Source organism: Prinia subflava, chromosome 8, assembly GCF_021018805.1.
Source record: "Prinia subflava isolate CZ2003 ecotype Zambia chromosome 8, Cam_Psub_1.2, whole genome shotgun sequence".
In the NCBI taxonomy this organism is placed as follows: domain Eukaryota; kingdom Metazoa; phylum Chordata; class Aves; order Passeriformes; family Cisticolidae; genus Prinia; species Prinia subflava.
Genome location: NC_086254.1, coordinates 36,238,032 through 36,259,152, shown reverse-complemented (window position 1 = coordinate 36,259,152; position 21,121 = coordinate 36,238,032). Strand labels below are relative to the sequence as shown.

The window sequence follows — 21,121 nt, the reverse complement described above, 5'->3', positions numbered from 1 at the left end:
CGTTCCTTGTGCCTGGCATTTGGTCACTGGGAACACTTTGTGGCGAGCAGGCAGTTCTGGTGGACCCAAAAACTTCCTCAGGCTCCCTGCCTGAGCTGCCTTAGCACGGCAATCCCCATCGCTGCTCCTGGCCCCACCCTTCCATACCCCGACTGATTCTGTTGCTGTCCTTGATGCTGTGCCTGCCCCTGCCCCACCCCTGTACCCCCTCATTCTCCCTGTCCTTGACCCTGCCCATACCTCTGCCCTTTCTTTTCCGTACCCTTGACAATGCTCCTGTCCCTCCCCTGGCTGTGCTCATCTCTGTCCTTGCTTCCCCCCTGCCCCAGTGCTGACCCCACGACCTTCCTCAGGACTGAGTCCAAATTTGGGACTTGCTCCTTCAGGATACCCAGACCGATCCACCTCAGGGGGTGGGAGCAGGCACAGCCCCAGGAACAAACCCAGCTGCTGCACAGGACAGGGACAGTGCCTGCAGCCCTCAGCTCAGTCCTGCCGCCCCTCAGTCCTGTCACCATCTCCCTCCTCATGGGTAATTATCGTTGGCTTGGTGGAAAGAGGGGCTGTAAAACAAACGCCCTCCCATAGCTCCCTGCAGTTAGTCACCCTCTCCATTTCTCTTCCACCGCTGCCCAGTTTCCTGTACATACCTGGCCTTCCCCAAAGCCAGGGATGTTTCAGCCTGCCCCAAACACCTGTTTCCTTTTTTGTCACTTGTTTCCCTCCCCAACCCGTGTTTGATTTCAAATCCCCTCCCAGCCCCTCCCTGTGACTCTCAGCGCCTCCCACAGCTCCCTCACATCCAGCCCCACAGCCGCAGAGCACACGAGGTGTTCAAAACTCGCACAGTTTATTTCGCTCCTTGCCGGGCTGGCCGGGTGCGGCCTCACCCCGAAGCGCCGACAGCAGTGCAGTAAGGCAAACGTTTGAATTGTCCGGAAAGAAAGAACATCTGTTTACACACCTGCCTGGGCACATCCATCTCTCAGCTGATCGGTACCAGGTTTGCAGCTTGGTTTCGTGTCACGTTCCCAACCCTCTGGATGTCCCGTGGGAGCAATGGTGATGCTGGAGGCCACTGTCACACTCTGGTCACATCGCAGTGCCACCACACAGCCAGCAGAGCTGGTGGCTTTACCCCAGAGTGTCACATTCACGGGGCAGCAGCAGCAGCTCCAAGGTGAGGAGATCTGAGCACAGAGAGGAGCAGGGAGGGGGACCAGGGGAGCTGATTTAAGGGAGCCCCCCGTGCACAGCCATGAGCCCAGCACTGACTGACACAGGGGTGACACAGACAAATGCACATCCAGTGATAAGCAGCTGTGGAACAACTCCAGAACAGCAGTGGCTGAGATACCTCCTGGATTTGCTCTGGGGCCTTACAGGGAGATCGTGACACCTCCTGGTCCTGGCTGCTGCCCCAGGTGATCACAGCAACACAGTGTGCGCCTGGCACTGCCAGGCTTTGTCACCCAACAGAAACTGGGAGCAGTGGGAGTCCATCTCCTCAGCAGTATTCATTCTGAGATCTGCAATGCCTCTGTGCAGCTCCTGGCATGGCTGTGTTGCTCCAATGGGATAGAGCAGTTACCTCGTACCCACCCTGCTCCTGGATCCCATCCCAGTTCTGGTTTCTACTTGTGTTTGAGTGCTGAGGTTACCAGGTGTGGCAGCAGCTCCAGCCATCCTCCAAGGTCATCATTCTTGGTCACCCAACCCTTTCACAGCACCCACTGTGACTGAGCACACAGGATTCTTCCAGATCCCTCAACAGCAGAACCAAGAAATGGAATCTGCAGCCAGGGCTGGGGCACCAGGTACCCAGAGATTGCCTCGTGCCAAGCAGGAGCGTTACTGGTCAAAGCGGTGGAGGGGAAGATCCTTGGAGAAGCAAACACCCGCAAGAAGCAGTGGTGCAAAACAGTTCATGGTCTGAGCTCCAGCCCTGGGTTTAGCTCAGACACTCTTGTTCCTGCTGGACTGCCCAGGGCTGCTGGCTGAGGTCGCAGTGAAAAGCACAGCTGAGGAGGGAGACACGCAGCTCTGACAGTCTGTGCTGAGCCTGCAGCTCAGGGGGGTATCCCCAGAACCTCAGCCCTTCCTTTCAGTAGGTATCATTCCCAAAGTCAGACCTCATTCAGGGAACCTTCCCCACCCACCCCATGTACCCCAAGCTTTGCACATTCCTCAGAGTGGCCCATGTCCCAGGAAATGGTGGTGCAGTCCTTATTTCAAAACCAGCATGGCCTCTGTCCCGTCCTGCCTAGTCAAGTGGAGTCCATGAGTGAGGTAGTATTCCCGCCGGAGGAAGGCATAGAAATAATCCGAGATGAGCAAAATCTGTGGAGTAAGATGTTCAGACACGTCAGTGGTGCTTCAGAGCAAGGAATAAAGAGGGACACGTGTCAGTGACACTCTGTCAGGGGTTAAGCAGCTCCTGGGCTTTCAAGCACATGCTGCTGGAGGAGCCACTGTGACCTTGGGAACACCTTGTCCAGTCCCTTGCCATGTTAAACCAAGGGAGACTCACATACAGCAGCCTCCATAAACTGGCCAAAATGTATGACAATGGCAGGTCCAGCTGTGCCACAGCTGCACAGACATCTCAGCTGCACCCACAGGACTCCTTCTATCTAAGTGCTGCTCCAGAATCACAGGGTCATTTTAGCTGGAAAAGACCTCTAAGATCACCAAGTCCAACCTTGGACCTATCTCCCACCATGTCACCCAGCCCAGAGCACTGAGTGCCACATCCAGGCATTCCTTGGACACCTCCACAGCTCTGGGACTTCAGAGTCTGACAAAGTCCCAGGGACAACACCATCTCCCTGGGCAGCCCCTTCCAATGCCTAACTATGTTTTCTGTGAAGAAATTCTTCCTAATGTCCAACCTGAACCTTCCCTGGCACAGCTTGAGGCCATTTCCTCTCATCCTGTCCTTGCTCCCTGGGAACAGAGGCTGATCCCCCCATATGAGCCCTCCTGTCAGGGAGTTGCAGACTGAGAAGGTCCCCACTGAGCCTCCTTTTCTCCAGGCTGAGCCCTCCCAGCTCCCTCAGCTGCTCCTGGGGCTCAGTTCCCTTCTCTGGACATGTTCCAGCTCTGGTATGTCCTTCCTGAATGGAGGTGCCCAGAAATAGACACAACACTTGAGGTGCCTCACAGTGCCCAGCACAGGGGACAGCTGCTGCCCTGGTCCTGCTGCCACACCATGGCTGAGAAAGGCCAGGTGCCCTTGGCCTCTTGCCCACCTGGGCACACCTGGCTCTTGTTTAGCTGCTGTTGATCAGCACCCCCAGGGCCTTTCCTACTGGGTACTTTCCATCCACTCTGCCCCAGGACAGGACACCTTTGGTTGTACTGAGGCACATGGTGGGACTGTTCCCATGCCTGGGGGCCTTGAGATCGCAGCAATGGGTGACAGTGGATTCTCTAAAGCTGCCACCGCTGGGGCAGACTGTGGCAGTGACCTGCTGGCTCAGCAGTGCCATTTGTCACCTAGCCTCATGCAGAGTGACCTTCCCGCAGGACTGCTGCCCTCCACTTGGAAACAGAAGCAGATAATTAGAGTGGAAAACCTTTTCAGTGCCAGCCCGCTGGTGGTGTCCTAGTGCGCAGATGCCACTTAAAGCATCCCTTTGGCACTATGTCACCTAAAGTAGGTGCTAAGGGCACGGAGTGAGGGACACTCAGAGCCTGCCTGGGTTACTGTGCAATACAGCACAGAAAAACAGAGCAGCTGCTGCAGAGGCTCAATGGCAGGACAGAAGGGGATGGAGGACCAGGTGGAGAGCAGGGGAAGGAGAAACAGGGCTGCACACTGCTGAGGTCAGGGGAGAAAGTGTGAAGGAGAACAGACCTAGGGACAGGGAAACAGCCATGATCTGCTTGCTTTGCTGAACTGACAGGCTCTGTCAGTGCAGGTGATTTTACCTTTAACTAAGCTTCTCTGCAGATATCTAAATGGGAAAAGAAAGAGCTGAGGTGGGTAGGGTTGAGGGCTAGGTCTTTCTCACAAGGAAATCAGACTAGAGACCTTCACTGTTTGCATTTACACAGAGCCCAAGACCTTGCAGGATCTGCTATGACTTTCTCAGGCAGGAAATAAAATCCTCTTAGAATATCAATACCTGCTATTTCTAATTAAAGTTTTACTATTCCTTTCATTCCATAGCAGGACATATAATGAAACACTGCGAGTTTCCTATCAGGCCCTCTTAGCACAATCTCCATTCTCCCTCTCACCCTGTGCAGTCTCTTGGTTTTAACAAATCAGTGTTCTCCCCATTAATCAAGGGTAAGAGTAGGTGATTTTCTGCCCCTGGTCAAAGTGTTCCCCTGGCTTTAGGACAAGTAGACAAGCATAAATGGCTGAGGCACATTCAAAATAAAGGCAACTTTAACATGAAAGGAAAGTTCTGCTCACCCACACGTCAAACTGTCCCAGGGCTCAGGTACCTGACAAGAAGCACAGAGGACTTCAAAAGGTTGTAGCACCTGTGTACACTGAGTTCCACCCTTCATGGGTGCTAAGCTCTGCTCTCCCTAAGGCCGCTGGAAGTCATGTATCCAGAATGGCCTCAGGAAAGGCAGGGAGGGCAAGTCCTGGCATCACTGGGACGCTGCACATGCTGCTGCGTCTCAGAAAAGCTGGTGCCATGTCCTTGTGCATGGGCAGGTCTCATTTGTCTGTTTTCTGGTCCCACTACTACTGCCCTGAGGTTTTTCTATTTCCCCTCTTAGCTCCCCTTCTCCATTCACTTGTGCTTGGTCCTGCCATACTGAAATGCTTTTCCTTGCCCATCAGCAACAGAGCACAGAACCTGCAGTCAGTCGAGTTGGATTGTTAAGTCACAGCTCAAATACCACAAGAACTCTTTCCTATTAGCGTGCCAGGGCCTGAGGAACTGGCAGAATCTAGGAGGAGAGCCAGGGAGCTGCTATGCAGGACCACAAAGGATGCAGAGAACCAGCCCCATCCTGCAGGACTCACTGCTGCTTACAGGCCACCCCCTCCAGCAGCCTGCCCACAGTGCAGCTTCATTTGCCTCACTCTACTGACCTGCCCTACGTTGAAAGTCAACGTGATGGCATAATAAAAATTGGAGTTGGCACTTCCTGCATAAATCCATAGATGCCACAGAACAGGGAACAGGAAGGAGCAGAAAATGAGCACACATGACAGGATGAAGATGTTCCGGAGGACTGTAAAAGAAAGCCAGCTGTTAAAATGATGTATTATTGAGCAGTCATGGTCACACAACCAGCAATGGTATTTAAGAGTGTGTGCAGGGGGTGAGAGGCACTTGCCAAGACATACTTCCCTTCAAAAACCTTCCACAGGTTGCTTTAGTAACTTCCTGGATAGTGGTTATAAGAAATTCACTGTATTTCCCTTCAAAATAAATACTTCTGCCTTTGCAGTGTGAAATCCCCTGTAGCTTTTTCCTTCTAGGTCCTGCTTCCAAACACTCTTTGTTGGATGATTTTGGCTTTTTGGTATCTACACTTCAGTAACCAGAGACTGCAAAGGGGCCTTGCCAGCAGCATCCCAATTTGGAGAGCAGAGCACTTTAATCCCTTGCCTCATCAAGCTACAAACAAAGGAAAAAAATGAATCTGTGGGTTATAGGAAAAGATACTTTCTTGGGAGATGGCAAGGAAATGAAAGCACCATAAAAGGAAGAAACTCATACAGGCCAAATGCACTAACAGACACATGACATCAGGAGGTGCAAGAATCCAAGCAGTCTGCCTGAGTATGTGTCAGGTGGACAAAAACCAAGCACAACTTTGTCTAAAAGAGTTGGGAACTATCAGGCCAGGAGAGATTTTGTTTTTTGTGATGTGCTTATGCCTGTCCTTTGGCAGCAGTGCTGTAATCCATCCTGACACTTGTGCTGCTGTGCTTGGCTGCAGCTCAGCCCATGCCCATCACTCTGCAGTTGAGGGCAGATGATGTTTGGAGGGCATCTTCAAATCTCAACCTCTTCCCACTTATTTTAAACTTCTTGTTCAGCAGGTGTGTTCACACACTGCGGGGGGGGGGGGGGGGGGGGGGGGGTGGGAGCATGTGACAGATGACTGTCCCTCTCACTGCATGCTTGGAGTGTGGAACTGAATTACACTGAGCAAGGACTTTCAGAAGTTTATCTGCTACAGCTGTGATGTGCTCAGGGCCAGCCTGGGGATTCCTGCCCTGTTTGATCACAGGTGCTTTGGCCTCAGCTCTCCTGAGTCTGAAACCCACAGGGCAGATGGATTCCAGGTCTCCTGACTCCTGATTATGTCACCTACAACAGGCAGGTGAGCTGTCCATGAACACACTTGGCCTGGCCTGGAGAAGGCTGTAGTGAAAGGCCTGGACAACCTGGCAGGGTTGATCAAAGCAGTCGGTTTAAGCAAGTAACGCCAGGAAAAATACAACACTTCCAAATCTCCCCATGGAAGCAAGTTCTATAGACTGAGAATCCACAGGAAACTCTCTGGTGATACCAAGAGCTAAAAAGGGTCTTTTGAAGCATTTAGGTAAGACGGGACAATTGCTTGAAGTGATTCAGTTACTTTCACTCTAAGCAAACAAGCAGATGCAAAACAAAGCATCCAGCACTTTAAGGCTGGGGAACTCACCAACTGCAGGAGCAGTGTTCAAATTACACAGCCTTAAATGGGAGTGAAGCATCTGAAGGATGCAAGACTGTAAAAGGTTCTTATAAAAAAGATAATCTTCAGAACAAGTTGGAGAGAGGGGAAAAATAAGGTACAAGTGAAAATCCCCTCCTTGACCAATTTCAACCCAAGTTCTAAAGACATGTGAGACCAGAAGGAAAAGCCTTCAAAATCCAGCCTCCTTGTAGACACCCCATGGAGGCAATGAGAGCCTATGAACATGGGTCTGGTTTGGTTTAGTGGTGACCCTTTAATTATTTGGCAGGCCCTTTTCCATTCCAGAGAAATAATAATCAAGCACAAAGAACTTACATCTGTAAAGGTGGCTCCAGACTGGAAGGAAGGCCATGTACAGTGCAACATCTCCCAAGGTGGGATAGGACTTGAAGATAGAAATGATGGCGAGCTGGACAAACATGAAGAACACAGGGTGCTCCCTGGAAGAGAAAACAAACAAAGGCTAAGAGGATGCAGTAAGGCCTCTCAAAACTGCAAATAAATATCAGCAAGGGCACAGATGTGCTACAGGACAGGCTCAAAGAGGCTCCTCTAGCCCTGTTCTCTCCAGACTAGGCTCTGAATGCTGGGTGGGGTGGACGGAGCTGCCCTGCAGAGCAGCAGAGTCAGGGGAGGCACATCTGCCACAGCCCTCACCCAGCAAGCTCGGGCCTCCCTCAGTGCACATTTACACCTGCATGTTGGTCACCTGCAATGTGCTTCCCCAGCTCTGCCCTATGCACCAGAAGCAATTAGCACCTGCCTCTGATGGTAATTTGGAGAAGCCCAAAGCCCATAGTTATCCCTCCAGTACACCTGATCAGTGCAAGCCAAAGGACAAGCTCACTGAGAATCCAGGTGTGTTAGTGGGTGTTTTTATCAGCAAGAAGTCAATGAAGTTAGACAGGGAAAGTCCTAAAGTTTTCACTTTTTTTCTGACAATGAAGAGCTGGAAGTTCCAGCCAGTTCTTGCTTTCTGACTACAGTGCCTTATGCTGGCACTTCTACAGCCTCCATTTCTGCTGCCTCTGTTGATGCTTGCAGAGCCAAAGTAATTCTTTTGAAGAGGAACAGAGCTGAAACTATACGAAACGAAGAGGATAGGACCTGTTAAAAATCTTCTTCAGGCTTGTAGATCGAGACATCCAACTTCAGCCTTAGAAGCATCCACTGGATAACTTAAGAGTAAAAAAATATCAGAGAAACACACTCATACTTACTTTAACTTTATTGCCAAGGGAATGGTGTAGAAGAACACATTGATTTGAAACACGCACACGAAGAAAAGACTAAAGTGTTCAAACATCTCTGCAAAGAAGTACCAGAAAAGGCCAATATTGGGTGTCAGGTCTGGAACAGAAAGGCTGAAATTTGAAAAGAAAGTCACAGTAAATTTTTTAATGGTTGTTCTTCGCTGCCCTGCTTCTACTGCATTAATTAATCATTGTGTGCTACTGGATGTAGGACCTAAATTGTAAATCCATGAAAGAGAAACCAAATGGATGAAAACATGGAGATCAGGTTGAAATCTTGCTGAGGTATCTTTCCTGATAACACAACAGGATTTAAACCATTCTCAAGCAGACATTTTTCCAGACAGCAGTATTTCATAGCCATGCTAGCTCAACAATCAAATCTATTTCCAATCACTCAGTGGAAACCAGCTCCTGTCTTTATTTTTGAATTAGAAGAATTTTTGCTATTATTAATTAAACAGAAGTTGGAGTTGGCTAATGGCTGCTTTCCTCCAAATATTTTTCTTTTATTGCATTGCCAGTAAATCACAGACACCACATTTCCTGGATCAAGCACACACCTGTGTGTGATGGGCAAGAAACAACCTGGGTGGGGAGGATGGGGCCAGACAGAAGATCATCAGTAAGAATCCTTATACTTACATAAACCCATAAACAGATGGGATAAAATCCCAGGAGTTGAGCAGGAAGAAGGAGAGGCAGATGATCACCACCAGGCTGCACAGGTACAGGGATGCATACTGCATGGTGTAGAGCCAGAAACTTTTGCTTTTCAGTTTGATAGGTATGAACTGACGCTGAAAGAGAAACAGAAGCACCTTATCAGGTGGGGAGCCACAAAACAGAGTCAGTGTTCAAAACATCATTTTAAACTGATGAAGGAAAGCATCAAACATTGGCACTAAGGCACTTGAAGGAGCAGCTTTCAAGCACAATTTGCTTGTTGCTCTTCATTCTGGCCAATTAAGTCATACACATTGCATGCATTCCCAGGCCTGTGTTTGGAAATACAGTAGCAAAGCTGGTCATTTCTGCTTGCAGGGAGTCCCTCATGTGAGCACATACACACATGTAAGATTTTCACACCCCTCCTCACAGCTGCACTGTTACCTCAGATGTTTGCAATACTGCACTGGTGCCTGTCTTCTCCTGCACGACCCCACTGCATGGGGTGACTGAAAGCCCTGGCCCAGAACCACCACTTGGCCTGGCGCTCCTGCTCTGCTGAAATCAGGGCAAGAGGACATCCACTGAGTTCCTAAGCACAAAGGAGCCCCTCTGAAAGCTGGCTTCCTCAGACAATGTCCTGCCACTGCCACATGTCCTTGTCATGAGTCAACACATCATGACAGGGATATCTCACTGCATCAGGTCCCCTGACTGCCTGTGTACAGACAAATGTACACAGGGGCCAACACCTTTGGGAACTGCTCAGCATTCTACAGCTCAGGTCAGTGACATGGCTTTTCTATTTGGCCCTGGGGCTTGCAGTGGCAGGAGATGTGCAGAACACCTGCCCTGACTGCTGTGGGCTCTGAGTAAAGCTCACTGGGTTTTTTCAGCTGGAGTGGGTTTAATGTCACTTACTAGGACAATGTAAGCAACATTACGAAAAATTTTGGCAGGACAGATTGAAAAGAGCAAGAGAAAAGTGATTTAATTCTGTACAAAGAACGCAGGAAAATTAATTTACAAATTTAGATAAAAGGACACATACTGGCATGACTGCCTTTAAAAGTTGCAAATTGGGCAATCACATATCAAAGCACTCATTGTTTGTGAATTCAAAGTACAATGCCTGCAGTTCACTCCCAATTTACTTTGACTAAAGTTAAAAGAGAACAAATGAGACCAAAATATTAAAGATATAAATTCTCCTAAAAATCATCAAACTGAAAAAGCAACACTGACTCTGCAGTTCTTTCTTGCAAAAACTCATAAAATTCCTGGAAAAAAGAGACATTCATGTCAGATAGAGAAAGAAAATTAATTAGAACTGACTCCCATTCTGTCTGGAAGCTCAGAGATTTGAGAACAGGCTGCTTAAGTAAAGATAAGCTATAAAAATCACCATCAGAACCAAGGAAAAAAGACTGGTGAAATGCACAGTGGCAGTATTTCAGAATTATAATAATTTCAAATACTAAACATTATCACAAAATGATCTGTGAAGTGAACTGAGCTTCTGCTGGCATCACAGCCTCACCTTGCTGCCACAGCAGGATAAAATTAGCAAGGGCAGCCCTGGTGGGATTCAGGGTCTTGTTAACTGAGAGGGAGAAAGGACAACCAGCCCCTTTCCACAACATCCCTTCTGCCATTAAACCCCAAACCTGCATTTTCTGGGTCTGAGCTCCTTGCTGCTGCTCACACGGCACAAAGAACAGCACTTATTTTGGGCAAATGAAACATCACCCAGCTCTGTAGGAGACTTCCTGCTCCCTCCTCTCCAAACACGGACATTCCCATTCAGGGCTCAAACTTGCCATGGCTTGAGGAGAGTCACTTTTTCTGAAATTCTCCACTTGCCTGACTCCCCTCCCCAGGACTGTCCCTGCACAGCTACAAGAAGACAACACGTACCAAGAGTTAGAGATCACCTACCTGTAGAAGGTAAAGCAGTGCTGGAGCAAACAGTGTGAGAGGGTAGAGTGACTGGTATGTTGCTAAGGCCAGGAACACAGCACTGAGGAAGGCACTACCTGCAAAGAAAAAAAGAGTTTATAAGGAATTTTTAGTATAAACAGCCATACAGACATGTCCAAATGGGAAGAAACTCATAACTTTCAGCAGGGAATTCACAAATATCAGGACACAGGAGTTTTTAGCAGAATGTATCCTGCAGGGTGTCCTCTTGTTAACAACATTCTGAATGGAAAATGACTCATCCCATAAGGAAGAGCCACTGGCTGGTTTATATCTCCTGTCATTCACATAGAGACAGAGATACATATAATTCAGTCTATAGAAAGCCCTGCTGGCTGCTGTTAATGCATGGGAATGCAGTCACTTAAGTCTTATCTGTATGTAAGAACTGCCATACTGGGCTTGCTGGATAACCTTATCACCAGAATGCGCTGCAGCCTCAGCAAAGCTGTGTGCAAGAGAGCAAGCAAAATCTGCAGCTGAAGCATTAGCTCTGCTTTACTGATACCAAAACTGAGGCATAGAAAGGACTGGCACAGCTTTTCCAAGTGATCTTATAAATATGAATGTGTTTGTTGAGGCAGCTGTATTTGAGGTGACTCAATGTTGAGTACTTATATTTCTCAACTACCAATAACAGAAATAATGTACATAAGATCTCAGGTTAAACAATAAAAATATAAGCACCCAGAGCAGTAGCCTGGTTATAGCTACAGACTTGATGGAAGTCTTCTGTAAAAACAGAGCTCAGACAGCAAGAACCCTGACTCAGTGAATTGAACCCTGCTGACAGCAAACAGTCAGAGACCTCCTCTCTGCTTCCTCCGTCGAAAGGGAAAAGGCAGAGTTATTTGGTGAGGAGCTTCTCCTCTCTTCAGCTACACTCTCCTCCCTATCTTGTATTTTATCCAGTGTTCAGTTCTGCACAGATCTAAACAAGCAATTCCCAAAACTCACAGTCAAAACCTGATATCCTCTGCCCACTTAAACCCCAGACTGCCACACTCCCAGTCAGGGATAAACCACGAGACAGCCACTACAGTTTTGTCTATGACCAAACTTTTGGTCTCAGGGTATCAGTGAATAGCTAAAAGTCAGTTTAACTAAATAGATCCCCACTTGCTTGCTATTGCAAATGCTTTTAAATTAAAGGACCTCCTGACTCAATTAGCCAGTATTTATAGGAAAACTTCTTTTGGAAATATGACAAAAAACTATCTATATCTGCTTTTTTTTTTTGCAGTGCCTGAGTCTGGGCCCTGCTGGAGACAAAAGATCAGACTGACCTTTCCTTTGATCCAGCAGAGAACTCCTTAAAACTTAATTGACTATTACAAGTCGTACAGGCTAAAAGATTTTAGCACTGGGGAGTCATAAAAGAAACAGAAAGCGAGCATTATGCACAAAATGAATGAAACTGTGATTCTGACTATCTACTCCACTGGGCTGGTTTGGATCTTTGGTTACTGCTTCTGCTTCCTCAAAGCTCAATTAGTTCATTTCAAACCATGTTTACAACCATGAGTGAAAGCCAAACAATAGCTGCAGGCAAATGCTTACTTTTGAATAAAAGTTCAAGGATAAACTTTGAAAATAAATTGTGTATGACACTTAAGTGCATACTCACATACAAAAGAATAGCTCTTACGTTCTGCAACACACAGACACATTTCTTCCTGAACAGGAAACTACTTGAAGCAAACCGGGAAAAGGAGTCAGTTTTTAGAGTAAACTCCTTGGTACACTGAGGTAAAAGCAAGTTTTCATTTGACTATAAAGTCTCTTGATCTCATAAATTCATGTAGAACTTTGACCTTGTTCCAGTCCTGTTTGTGCCATGTTTCAGCAAGATCTCTGTAGCAATCTGTGAAGTTTCCCCTGGATTTATTTTTTGCTACATTTCTAATCTTTCTAAAAAGTCATAAAACCCCACTGCATTACCTTTTATTGTAGCTAAAATGAAGAATGCAATGACAGAGTTGTTGATGGCACACGTGGACTTTGCCACACAAGACATCACAGTGTAGGGGTTTAACAGGTAGCTGAAAAAGAGCAAAGCTCAGGTTACATTCAAAGGAGCATCTAATTAAAGAGATGTTCAAAGAAAGAAAAGATGCACTTTGCCTTTTCGTTTATTTACATTTGATGGGATCCTCTCATCAGCAAACTAATTCAGCTGAACCAGTTCTTCAATCTGAGGCAAAAACCAGACCTCTGGACTGCAGACTTGGACACGGGCCACAGGGAGCCCACTACAGAAATGAGACATTGGGAAGATGTCCAAAATGCAAGTTCTGGACTAGGAAATGACTACCAAAAATGTTTCTTGCTTTGGAGAAGCATTGTGCATTTATTCAGTCAGATCTAGGATTATTTGGTCCAAAGGAAACTTTTTCTGCTAGTCACACCTACTTCTGAAGAAGAAGAAAACACAATGGAAACCAAACTGAGACATAAGCAGAGTTTCCCACAACCCAACTAGCCTCCTGCTGCGGCAGAGCAAGCCTTAACAGTCACCATGGCACAATCTGAGCACAATACCAGCCAGCTATGCAAGACTGGCACATTTTAACTGGAATTACAGAAAAACTCTTAATGACTTTACATTCCAGAATTCAGCCAAACTTTAGTTAGCAAGGATGGCAGCTCCTTTTGGAAATAAGAATTACAATAATCTCATTTAAATAGGTTCAGAGCAAAGAAAAAGGTTTGGAGGACTAGCAATACAGTAAGTATGATAATGTACTGATCAGCCTTGCCAACAACTGAAATACTCAGAGTCAGTAGACAGGGCTGACGATTTCCTAATTCTCTCTTTATAAAGTTTTCCTACATCTGAGTCCCAGTCTGTCTTTGTCAGTGTTTCCAGAAGGCAGTCTACAGCAGGACAGGCACAATTTAATGTCAACTTTGCTGTGGCAATGTGCAAAACAGTCTGCGATTTACCCACTTTGCCCTTCTGGCTATGGGGAATGTGCCATTTGAAAAATTAATATGAAAATAAGAAAAAATAGCAGTTTATCTAAAGGAGAACTCTCTCTGATACAGAACGATTTGGATAATTTCTTTGTGTCAAAATATCAGTTAAAAAAATCTGTAACAGTAGGCACCTTGCTTGCATATTAGTTTAGTTGAAGCCTTCTGAAATAATGAAATGTTTATTATACAGAACACCAAGACATGAAATTAATAAAATGACAACATGAAAACATCTTTAAACTGTTATAAGCAATTTGGGATATTCAAGTTGTGATATTCAGCAGACATTCAGATATTTTGTCCAGCTGCCAAAAATTCTCTTAACTTTTCTGAAAAGACACCATTTGAAAGGCATAGGATCAATTTTGATAACATTATCATACAGGCAAAATAAATGGGAATGTGATCTGCACTGATACAACATTCTTGTTACCCAGAAAATGACCTTATAGTGCTGAGCCCATCTCAAAGGGCCCCAGAAAATTTATTTGTTGGCAACAAGCACATGTAAATGCATCTGCTTTTCACTTTCCAACTGAGTATTCAAGGCCAATAGGAAATGCAGAATTTCTGCAGGAAAAAAAAACAACTTCTGAAGGCTCAAATGAGACAAACCCGAAAGGCAGCGGAAGAACCAAAGCAGCCCACTGCAGCCTACAGGAGCAATACTTACAATAGTGCTACCTTGAGGGGGATGTAGTGCATCTCCATGGGTGTCTGGATGAGTTCAGCCACATCTGGTGCATATTTATCCAGTTCTATTAGGAGCTTCTGCTTTTTGAACTGAACAAGGGAAAATGATCAAAGACTGTCAGAAGAGGAAAGTCACTATTCTGTACTACTTGTGTCATTCTATCTCATATCACTCAGCCAGTTACCTAGGCTTTCTATTACAGTGGAGCATATTCAAGCCCCTGGTGTGAGCTAAAACTTATGTGAGGAGTTTGAACAAGAAACCCCTATCTTTTCCCAAACACTTAACAACTGAAGTGAGAGTCAGGAGGAAGCAGATAATTTCTACTTGTTTAAACTTCCTTGACTACCTGTGTCTATGTCTTGACACAGCTACCAGTGAATTCACCACACTAGAGTCCAGTACTCAATCTTCCTAACACCTCTCCAGATCTCTAATGAAAAGCTAACTTTATTCATTCACTGTTCAACACACAAGCCCCTGAAAACCCAAAGCCCATATGTATGCAGTCTTTGTTGTTTTAAATATGGATACATTTATGACAAATCTCTCTTCAATCTCTTTTGTTTTCCAAGGCTCTCTATGGAGACAAAAGAGAAATCTGAAATATGAACTGACTGAATTATGCTATGGTGAGACAGGACAGAGATGCTAGCAGGAAATTCTTAACAACCAAAGTAACTCACATGTGGAATTCTTACATACCTGCAGTTCTATCCTGGGTTATTTCTTTAACCTCAAAGTCAGAGGACAAGAAACAAGCACATAGCTGGGTGGGAGACCACAGAGATGCTGTAGAAAACGTAGTCTCCCTGCTGATCTTGATACCTAATCCCTGCCCCTCAGGAATTGTGAAGAATACAGCACTGCTTACACAAAATGTTCTTTGAGAGCTGGGAGGAATCCCTCACTTCCAAATACACATCCTTATCATTTGAAGGGAACAAATATTTGATGTCAGACTTTCACCACACTCCCAAGAATGATCTGTCTTACCTCAGAAGTGCTGGAAGGTTTCACTCCTTCCTTTACACATTTCTAGTCTGTGTATTCACACACATTTCATGCTGTGTGCAAAAAAAAAACCCTCTCCAAGGTATAACACCCAGGCTGTAGAAGATTGTACACTGCTGTGATCACCACTCAGTGTGACCACTATTACCACACACTTTAATAATGCCACAAAAATTTTAAAATGCCTCTGTTGCCTACCACATTCAGTCCTGTTTGTTTATCATTAAAATATGACCAGATTTACTGCAATAAGGACTTGACACCACCACATCCCCTGGCACATCTTTTCTCAGGCCCAAGATAATTATATTTGCTGGGAGAAGGGGACCAGTGACACTGGGAAGTCAGCTTACCACAACTTTGTTGAAGTCCTGGATTGCCAAGTAAAGGGCAACAGCAGTTAGCACATCAGTTATCTAAAAAAGCAAGGGACAGACTGATTGTAAACAAAATAAACAAATGGAGAAAAATATTGGTGATCATTTAACAGGGGCTCTGATCTGACTCAGATCAGGGGAACAAAACAGAAGCTTTAAAAATTCTGAAAGGCTGATCTGTACGGAGCTCTCACATACCACCATTTCACCTTGAAGGCATCCACTGTATCGAAAATATTGATATACATAAAACAAGAGAATGGGGAGTTAAGTGGAAAGAAATTGTTCATGGAGAGCAGCACATGAGGATAATAATCACTGGTGTAGTGAGAGCACAGCAACACTGGGGCTGGTTAAATCCCCATGGCCACCAGGGCAGCATTACAGTGCCTTGAGCTGCCCCAGACTGCACAGGCAGAGTACAGGGCACATGGCTGCTGGGTCTGCACAAGCCCTGCCTGGCAGGGACCTGGGCACAGAGGCTTCCCTGCGTGCTATGTGCAGCCAGCTACAGGACTTCTGTCCTTCTGAATTGTGAAGAAGAACTTGGAGAACAATTTACAAGAGACATCTGGGGGAGGAACCCATTTGTGCTCCTTGCAGGTCTGGGGTTTCGCAGACAGAAACAGCAGTGTAGGGATTGGTGAGAAGCAGCAGTGTAGGGGTTAGGCTGGGGGGATAAAGTATTTTGTTACTTATAAGAGATAACATTTGAAATTTGATAAAATGACTCCTTCCTATCCCTGTGTGGGGTAGTTATCTAAGCAAGAACTCACAAAAAAGAAGGAACACGTACAAGAAGGGAAAAGCCTGAATGTGGGTTTGTACAGGCAAAGCTGCCTTTCTAATTAACTGTGAGCTCAGCAGGAATTTGAGCTACACAGAGGCTGAAGGAGTGGAAAGAAAGACACAATCAGCGTTTCCCTGAATGGGACCTTTCAGGAGAAGCTTTCCATGAGGACTTACCATGAACACCAGTTCAGCATATTCGATCAGGAAGTGAAAGAGATAGATTATCAGCGGGGTCTGAAAGAGAGCAAAAGGGAAATCCATATCAAATACTGTCCAGATAAAATACTGGTGATTTGATGAGACAAACTAAAAGAGTTGAGCAGTTCTACAAGATACTGCCAAAGGTAATTTTCTTTGGCCTGTTCTCCAACACTGGTTTTTCAGAGCAAATTGATTAATCAGAGCACACTTACTGGTCTTCTTCCTTACAAAGTCTTCAATGCACTTTATAAAAGACACTATCAACTCCAAAAATTGTATTCTACTCCAACTTTTCAATTCCACTACAATAGTGGTAGACTTAAAATAGAAAGCATATGAAGACCAACTTTAGAAAGTAATTTTTTCTAGAAAATCTATTTTTCAGGTTGTCTGCAGGTACTTTTGAAATATTTCCTATGTAACTGGTTCCCCTGCTGTTTAGATGTGTCTTTTATAATGCAAAAAAAGAAAGCATGTTAAAAACATAAAGCAGTAGGGTTACAATCCTATCATCCTGTTACTCCTAGAGTTTTTCCTTTCTAAGGTAAGAGGAAAAGTATGTTTCTGAATATTCCCATCACACAAAAGCTTCATCTGGAAGGACTATATTTACATGTTGCAAATTCAATCTTCACTGTGAGAAAATAATTTTCTTTAAAAAACTTTAAAAATAATGTGATGGTTTAAATAAGCATGGGGAAATATTTCACAGTCTGGGAGAAATTCTGTCTAAAGAAGTAGAATTTATTGAAAAGAATCCAGTTTTCAGAGGATACCAAGTACCTGCTTCACCCTAGATGACACTATGTATGAGTGTACCTTCATGCCAGTAAGGCCATTCAAGGGCACAAAGCTTAAGTACTTCAGTGCTTTTGTAGCAAGGAGGTGTTTTCAAGATGAGGAATAAATAAACTGCATGCTTCTGCTAGTATTAGAATTTCTGCAAATGGAGAGACTCCAGGTGTTGATACCCAGTAAATCCTATCAGGCTCACAGTGACACCATCCCCGCTCCAGCTTGTGCTGACAGAAACAGCTGAATGTGAAAACAGAGTATTGGACTTATTACAGAGTTCCCCTGTCTCAGAGTTTCTTTATGCAGTAACAAATATGACACTGCCTGCCCCTGCACAGGGAATTCACTGGGATTACCTGGATTTCCTTGTGCTGGTCACTGCACAACCACTGCTCAGACAAACCACACAATTTCAGGTCCTCTGCAGTCCTTGGGACAAAACAGGCCCCCAGCTTTCTCCAGGCCCTGAGCAGCCAAACTAAGACCCCTCCCACTGGCATATCACATTTAAAACCAAGCATGCAAACCAACCTCATGAAAAATAGCTCCAGAATATGGCGAGACTCCTAAATCCAACAAAGCTAATCCTTCGACCACTGAAACAGACAAAACACCTGCATTAGAACCCTGTAATGTGGAAAATAAGAGATGTCATGATGACAAAACTACAGTTTTTAAAATACTGACACTCTAAGAATCACACAGAATGGGTGACACCAAAGCTCCCAGAGCCAACAGCCAGCCAGAACTGATTCACCTCCAGCTCTGCCATGCATGTTCCTACATGGCACTCATAACCTATTTATTTGCTTCAGCCAAAAATGTCCTACGTGAAATCTTTTGCACTTAACTCTATATAAATCCTATGCATAGTATCTCCTCCTTTTGAATCATCTATTAAGTGATATATAGCCTCTTTGCTGGAGAATTACTTAATTCCAAGAGGAAAATCACAACATAATATAGAATTTGAACTGTTTTGCCTTATTAGACATAGAGGGGCCTCAAACATTCAAAATCACAAGGGAAGAACAGAAATGAAGACATATTGCCAGGCAAAGCTAAAAGCTTTCTCTCTTGTTGAAACTTCCTGACATTTTGTATCCTTAATTCAGCTCCTTTGTGCTCATGGAGTTACAGCTTGCCCTGCAATGCATGTGGGAGCTTTTCCATAGAATCTCCACCTTCCTGAGCACAGAGGTTCCCTGGGTCTGGGCAGAATGCAGTGAAAGGAGCTAAGGGAAATGGGCCCATTTGTTCAGAGGGAAACAGGCAGGACACTGCAGGAAAACACAAGAGGCGCTCAGTTCAGTGACAAGCTGGAGAAATAGATTCTGGCTGCCACAACTTCCTGTATGGTGACAACCCACTTTTCAAGATGATTCCACTTTTTCCCTTCACTATCTAGATACTTACCTTGGTGCTCTAAGGTGGTATTTAGAAAGATTCAACAGCACAGGAAACATGAAGTGCTACATACTGTGGAACAGAGGCCTCAGATTATCAAATGCACTTGTACATTTGGCCTTTATTACTTCTGGCCACTCTTTTCCACTCCAAAACTACAAATATTTTCACCCAAATAATAACTGGATACCAAAGGGACATCTTTAAAATAAATTAAGGCTCCAAACAGGCTCAGATGATACACAGATGAACATCACTGAAAAGTCCCAATTACCCTGTACCTCATTCAGCCTTCAGATTAGAATTTGAATCGCTAGTAATGTGTGGGGACACCACTGCCCAGGAGAAGTGAACTGGGGGCCGTGCAGTGGCAATCCCACCCCGACACGGTGCCTGTGCAGGGACAGCGGGACGGGCCCGGCCCAGGCCGATGGAGCCACCCGCTCTGTGCTGGTGGGCCCCGCGCCCGTCTGTGTGACACTGCCAGTGTCCCGCCACCTGTGAACCGCCACGTCCTGCCTCCAGCCCCGCGGCCCTCCCGCACCCCGGAGCCGCCTCCCACGGGCTCCTCCATGGCACAGCTGCCCAGGGCCCTTTCGTGCAGCTCTGGTTGGGGCCCAGGCGAGCACGGCCCGGCCCTGCCCGGGGCGCAGCCGGGCGCCCTCCCCCGCGGTGCCGCTTCCAGCCCGGCGCCCGGCCGGGGTCAGGCCCTGCCCGCCCGGCTCGGGAGGTCCCGCCGCCCTGGCTCCTCCGCGCTGCCCCAGCGGGCCTCACCTCGCTTCCAGGCGTTTAGCGGGGACGCTAGCTCGACCCGCTCGGCGATGAAGACGGCGAGGCTGGAGCGGTAGAGCGCGGCGCGCACCGTCACGGCCGCCAGCACCACCAGCACTAAGGGGGCCGCCATCCCGGCGCGCGCTCCGCCGCTGCCGCCGGCTGTAGTTCCCGGGCGGCGCCGGGGAGCACGCCGCCAATGAACCGGCCCACCCGGGCAGACTACACATCCCAGCGGCCCTCGCGCCGCCGCCTCCCGGCACAACTCGGAACTACGGCGGCCGCGGGGAGGGGGGTGTCCAGTTATGAGGAGCGCGCTTGGAGCTGCTGGGCGCGGGCCCCGCTCCCGTCCCCTGAGCTGTCCCGTTCGGCTTGCCCAGGGCGGCCACACAGGGATAGCCCCTGCACAGCCGGAGGACAGGGGTGGGTCTGTCCTCGAGTGGCATCGCGCTCTCCGCGGGCCGTCCCTCCCGCTTGTGGATCCGAGGTGCCTCTGGATGGCAGCTCTGCCCAGCCGGTACAAGGTCTGGCAGGCCGGGCCCGGCTCGGACGAGGAGCGTCGGTGTCTTCCGAATTGTTTCAAAATCCCCTCAGACAGTTCTTTATTTTTCAAGTATTTCACAGACCCCGTGGTGTCTGTCCCCCTGTTTGCTGTGGCTGTGGTGAGAGCCACGGCTGTTGTGAGGGCACTGAGTGCTCCTGGCCGTGTTTAGGTTCAGAAGGCTCATGAGGTTCTCAGTCTATGCGGTTTCAACAGCTCCAGAGCTTAAGAGTTCTGGGGAGACTTCCACTCGTCTACCTTCCCAGCATGGACTTTCCTGCTGGTCTCCAACAACTGTTCCACCATTCCTGTCCCTGGGTACGTGCACAGCCCATTCACACAATCTCACACAAAAATAGCCTTTACAACACTTCATCTGAATGGAGACAAGTGGAAGGAACACATGACAATCTCCTTAAGAACAGAGCGATAGTGAAAACACATTTCATGTGGTACATGAAGACAGCAATTTTTCATGTAATTAAAACTAGGATTTGCTGAGTGTACTGGGGTTGTCATTGAAAAGAGATCGATAATGTCCAAGTTAACATTTATGTTGGATTTATGCAGCCTCAGAACTGTTGAGTTGCACCCCCGTGTGGAAATGGAAAAAGGCTGAATTCATCTGGGATGTGGTCCCTGAAGGCCCAGGTGATCTAGCATGTGCTGTCCCTACGACTGGAGAGACTGGTGGGGTTAGGTGGTCAGTCACCTAAACCTTCTGGACCATGGCTGCTTGGAACATTAATCCCTTCATGCTATAAAACCACCTTCAGGTGGTCTGTGGACTGTTTCCTGCTGTGCTCACTCCCTCACTGGGGTTCAGCTGCTGCCTTTGCAGGGCTTCCCTCAAGTGTTGTCTCATCCACTGCCACAGGACAACAGATCTGGTCCTAAGGCCGTAAGGAGAGCTTCAGTGCTCAGCCTGTTGTGTGGCAGTTCTTCTGCTCTCAAGCACTCTGGCATGAAGGTGTGGGTTGTG

The 21,121-nt window shown here is 46.9% G+C and overlaps 1 protein-coding gene across 3 annotated transcripts; it reads right to left on the bottom strand.

The window, feature by feature from the left end:
• Positions 1–831: 831 nt before the first annotated feature.
• PIGU (phosphatidylinositol glycan anchor biosynthesis class U) lies at positions 832–19,829 on the bottom strand. 3 transcript variants are annotated; one of them, XM_063404755.1, is made up of 13 exons: positions 19,602–19,740; positions 18,837–18,899; positions 17,952–18,016; positions 16,599–16,658; positions 15,609–15,671; positions 14,221–14,330; positions 12,510–12,610; positions 10,527–10,624; positions 8,565–8,719; positions 7,887–8,030; positions 6,982–7,106; positions 5,063–5,205; positions 832–2,340 (listed from the first exon to the last, which is right to left on the bottom strand). In XM_063404755.1, the coding sequence occupies exons 4-13, from the start codon at positions 16,599–16,601 to the stop codon at positions 2,227–2,229; spliced, it is 1,056 nt and encodes a 351-aa protein (XP_063260825.1). In that variant the 5' UTR covers positions 16,602–16,658; positions 17,952–18,016; positions 18,837–18,899; positions 19,602–19,740; the 3' UTR covers positions 832–2,226. The 3 variants fall into 3 exon arrangements, with proteins under 3 accessions (XP_063260825.1, XP_063260823.1, XP_063260824.1); XM_063404753.1 differs by lacking the exon at positions 18,837–18,899 and having other exon boundaries at positions 19,602–19,827; XM_063404754.1 differs by lacking the exons at positions 5,063–5,205; positions 18,837–18,899 and having other exon boundaries at positions 19,602–19,829.
• Between the last annotated feature and the right edge of the window lie 1,292 nt (positions 19,830–21,121).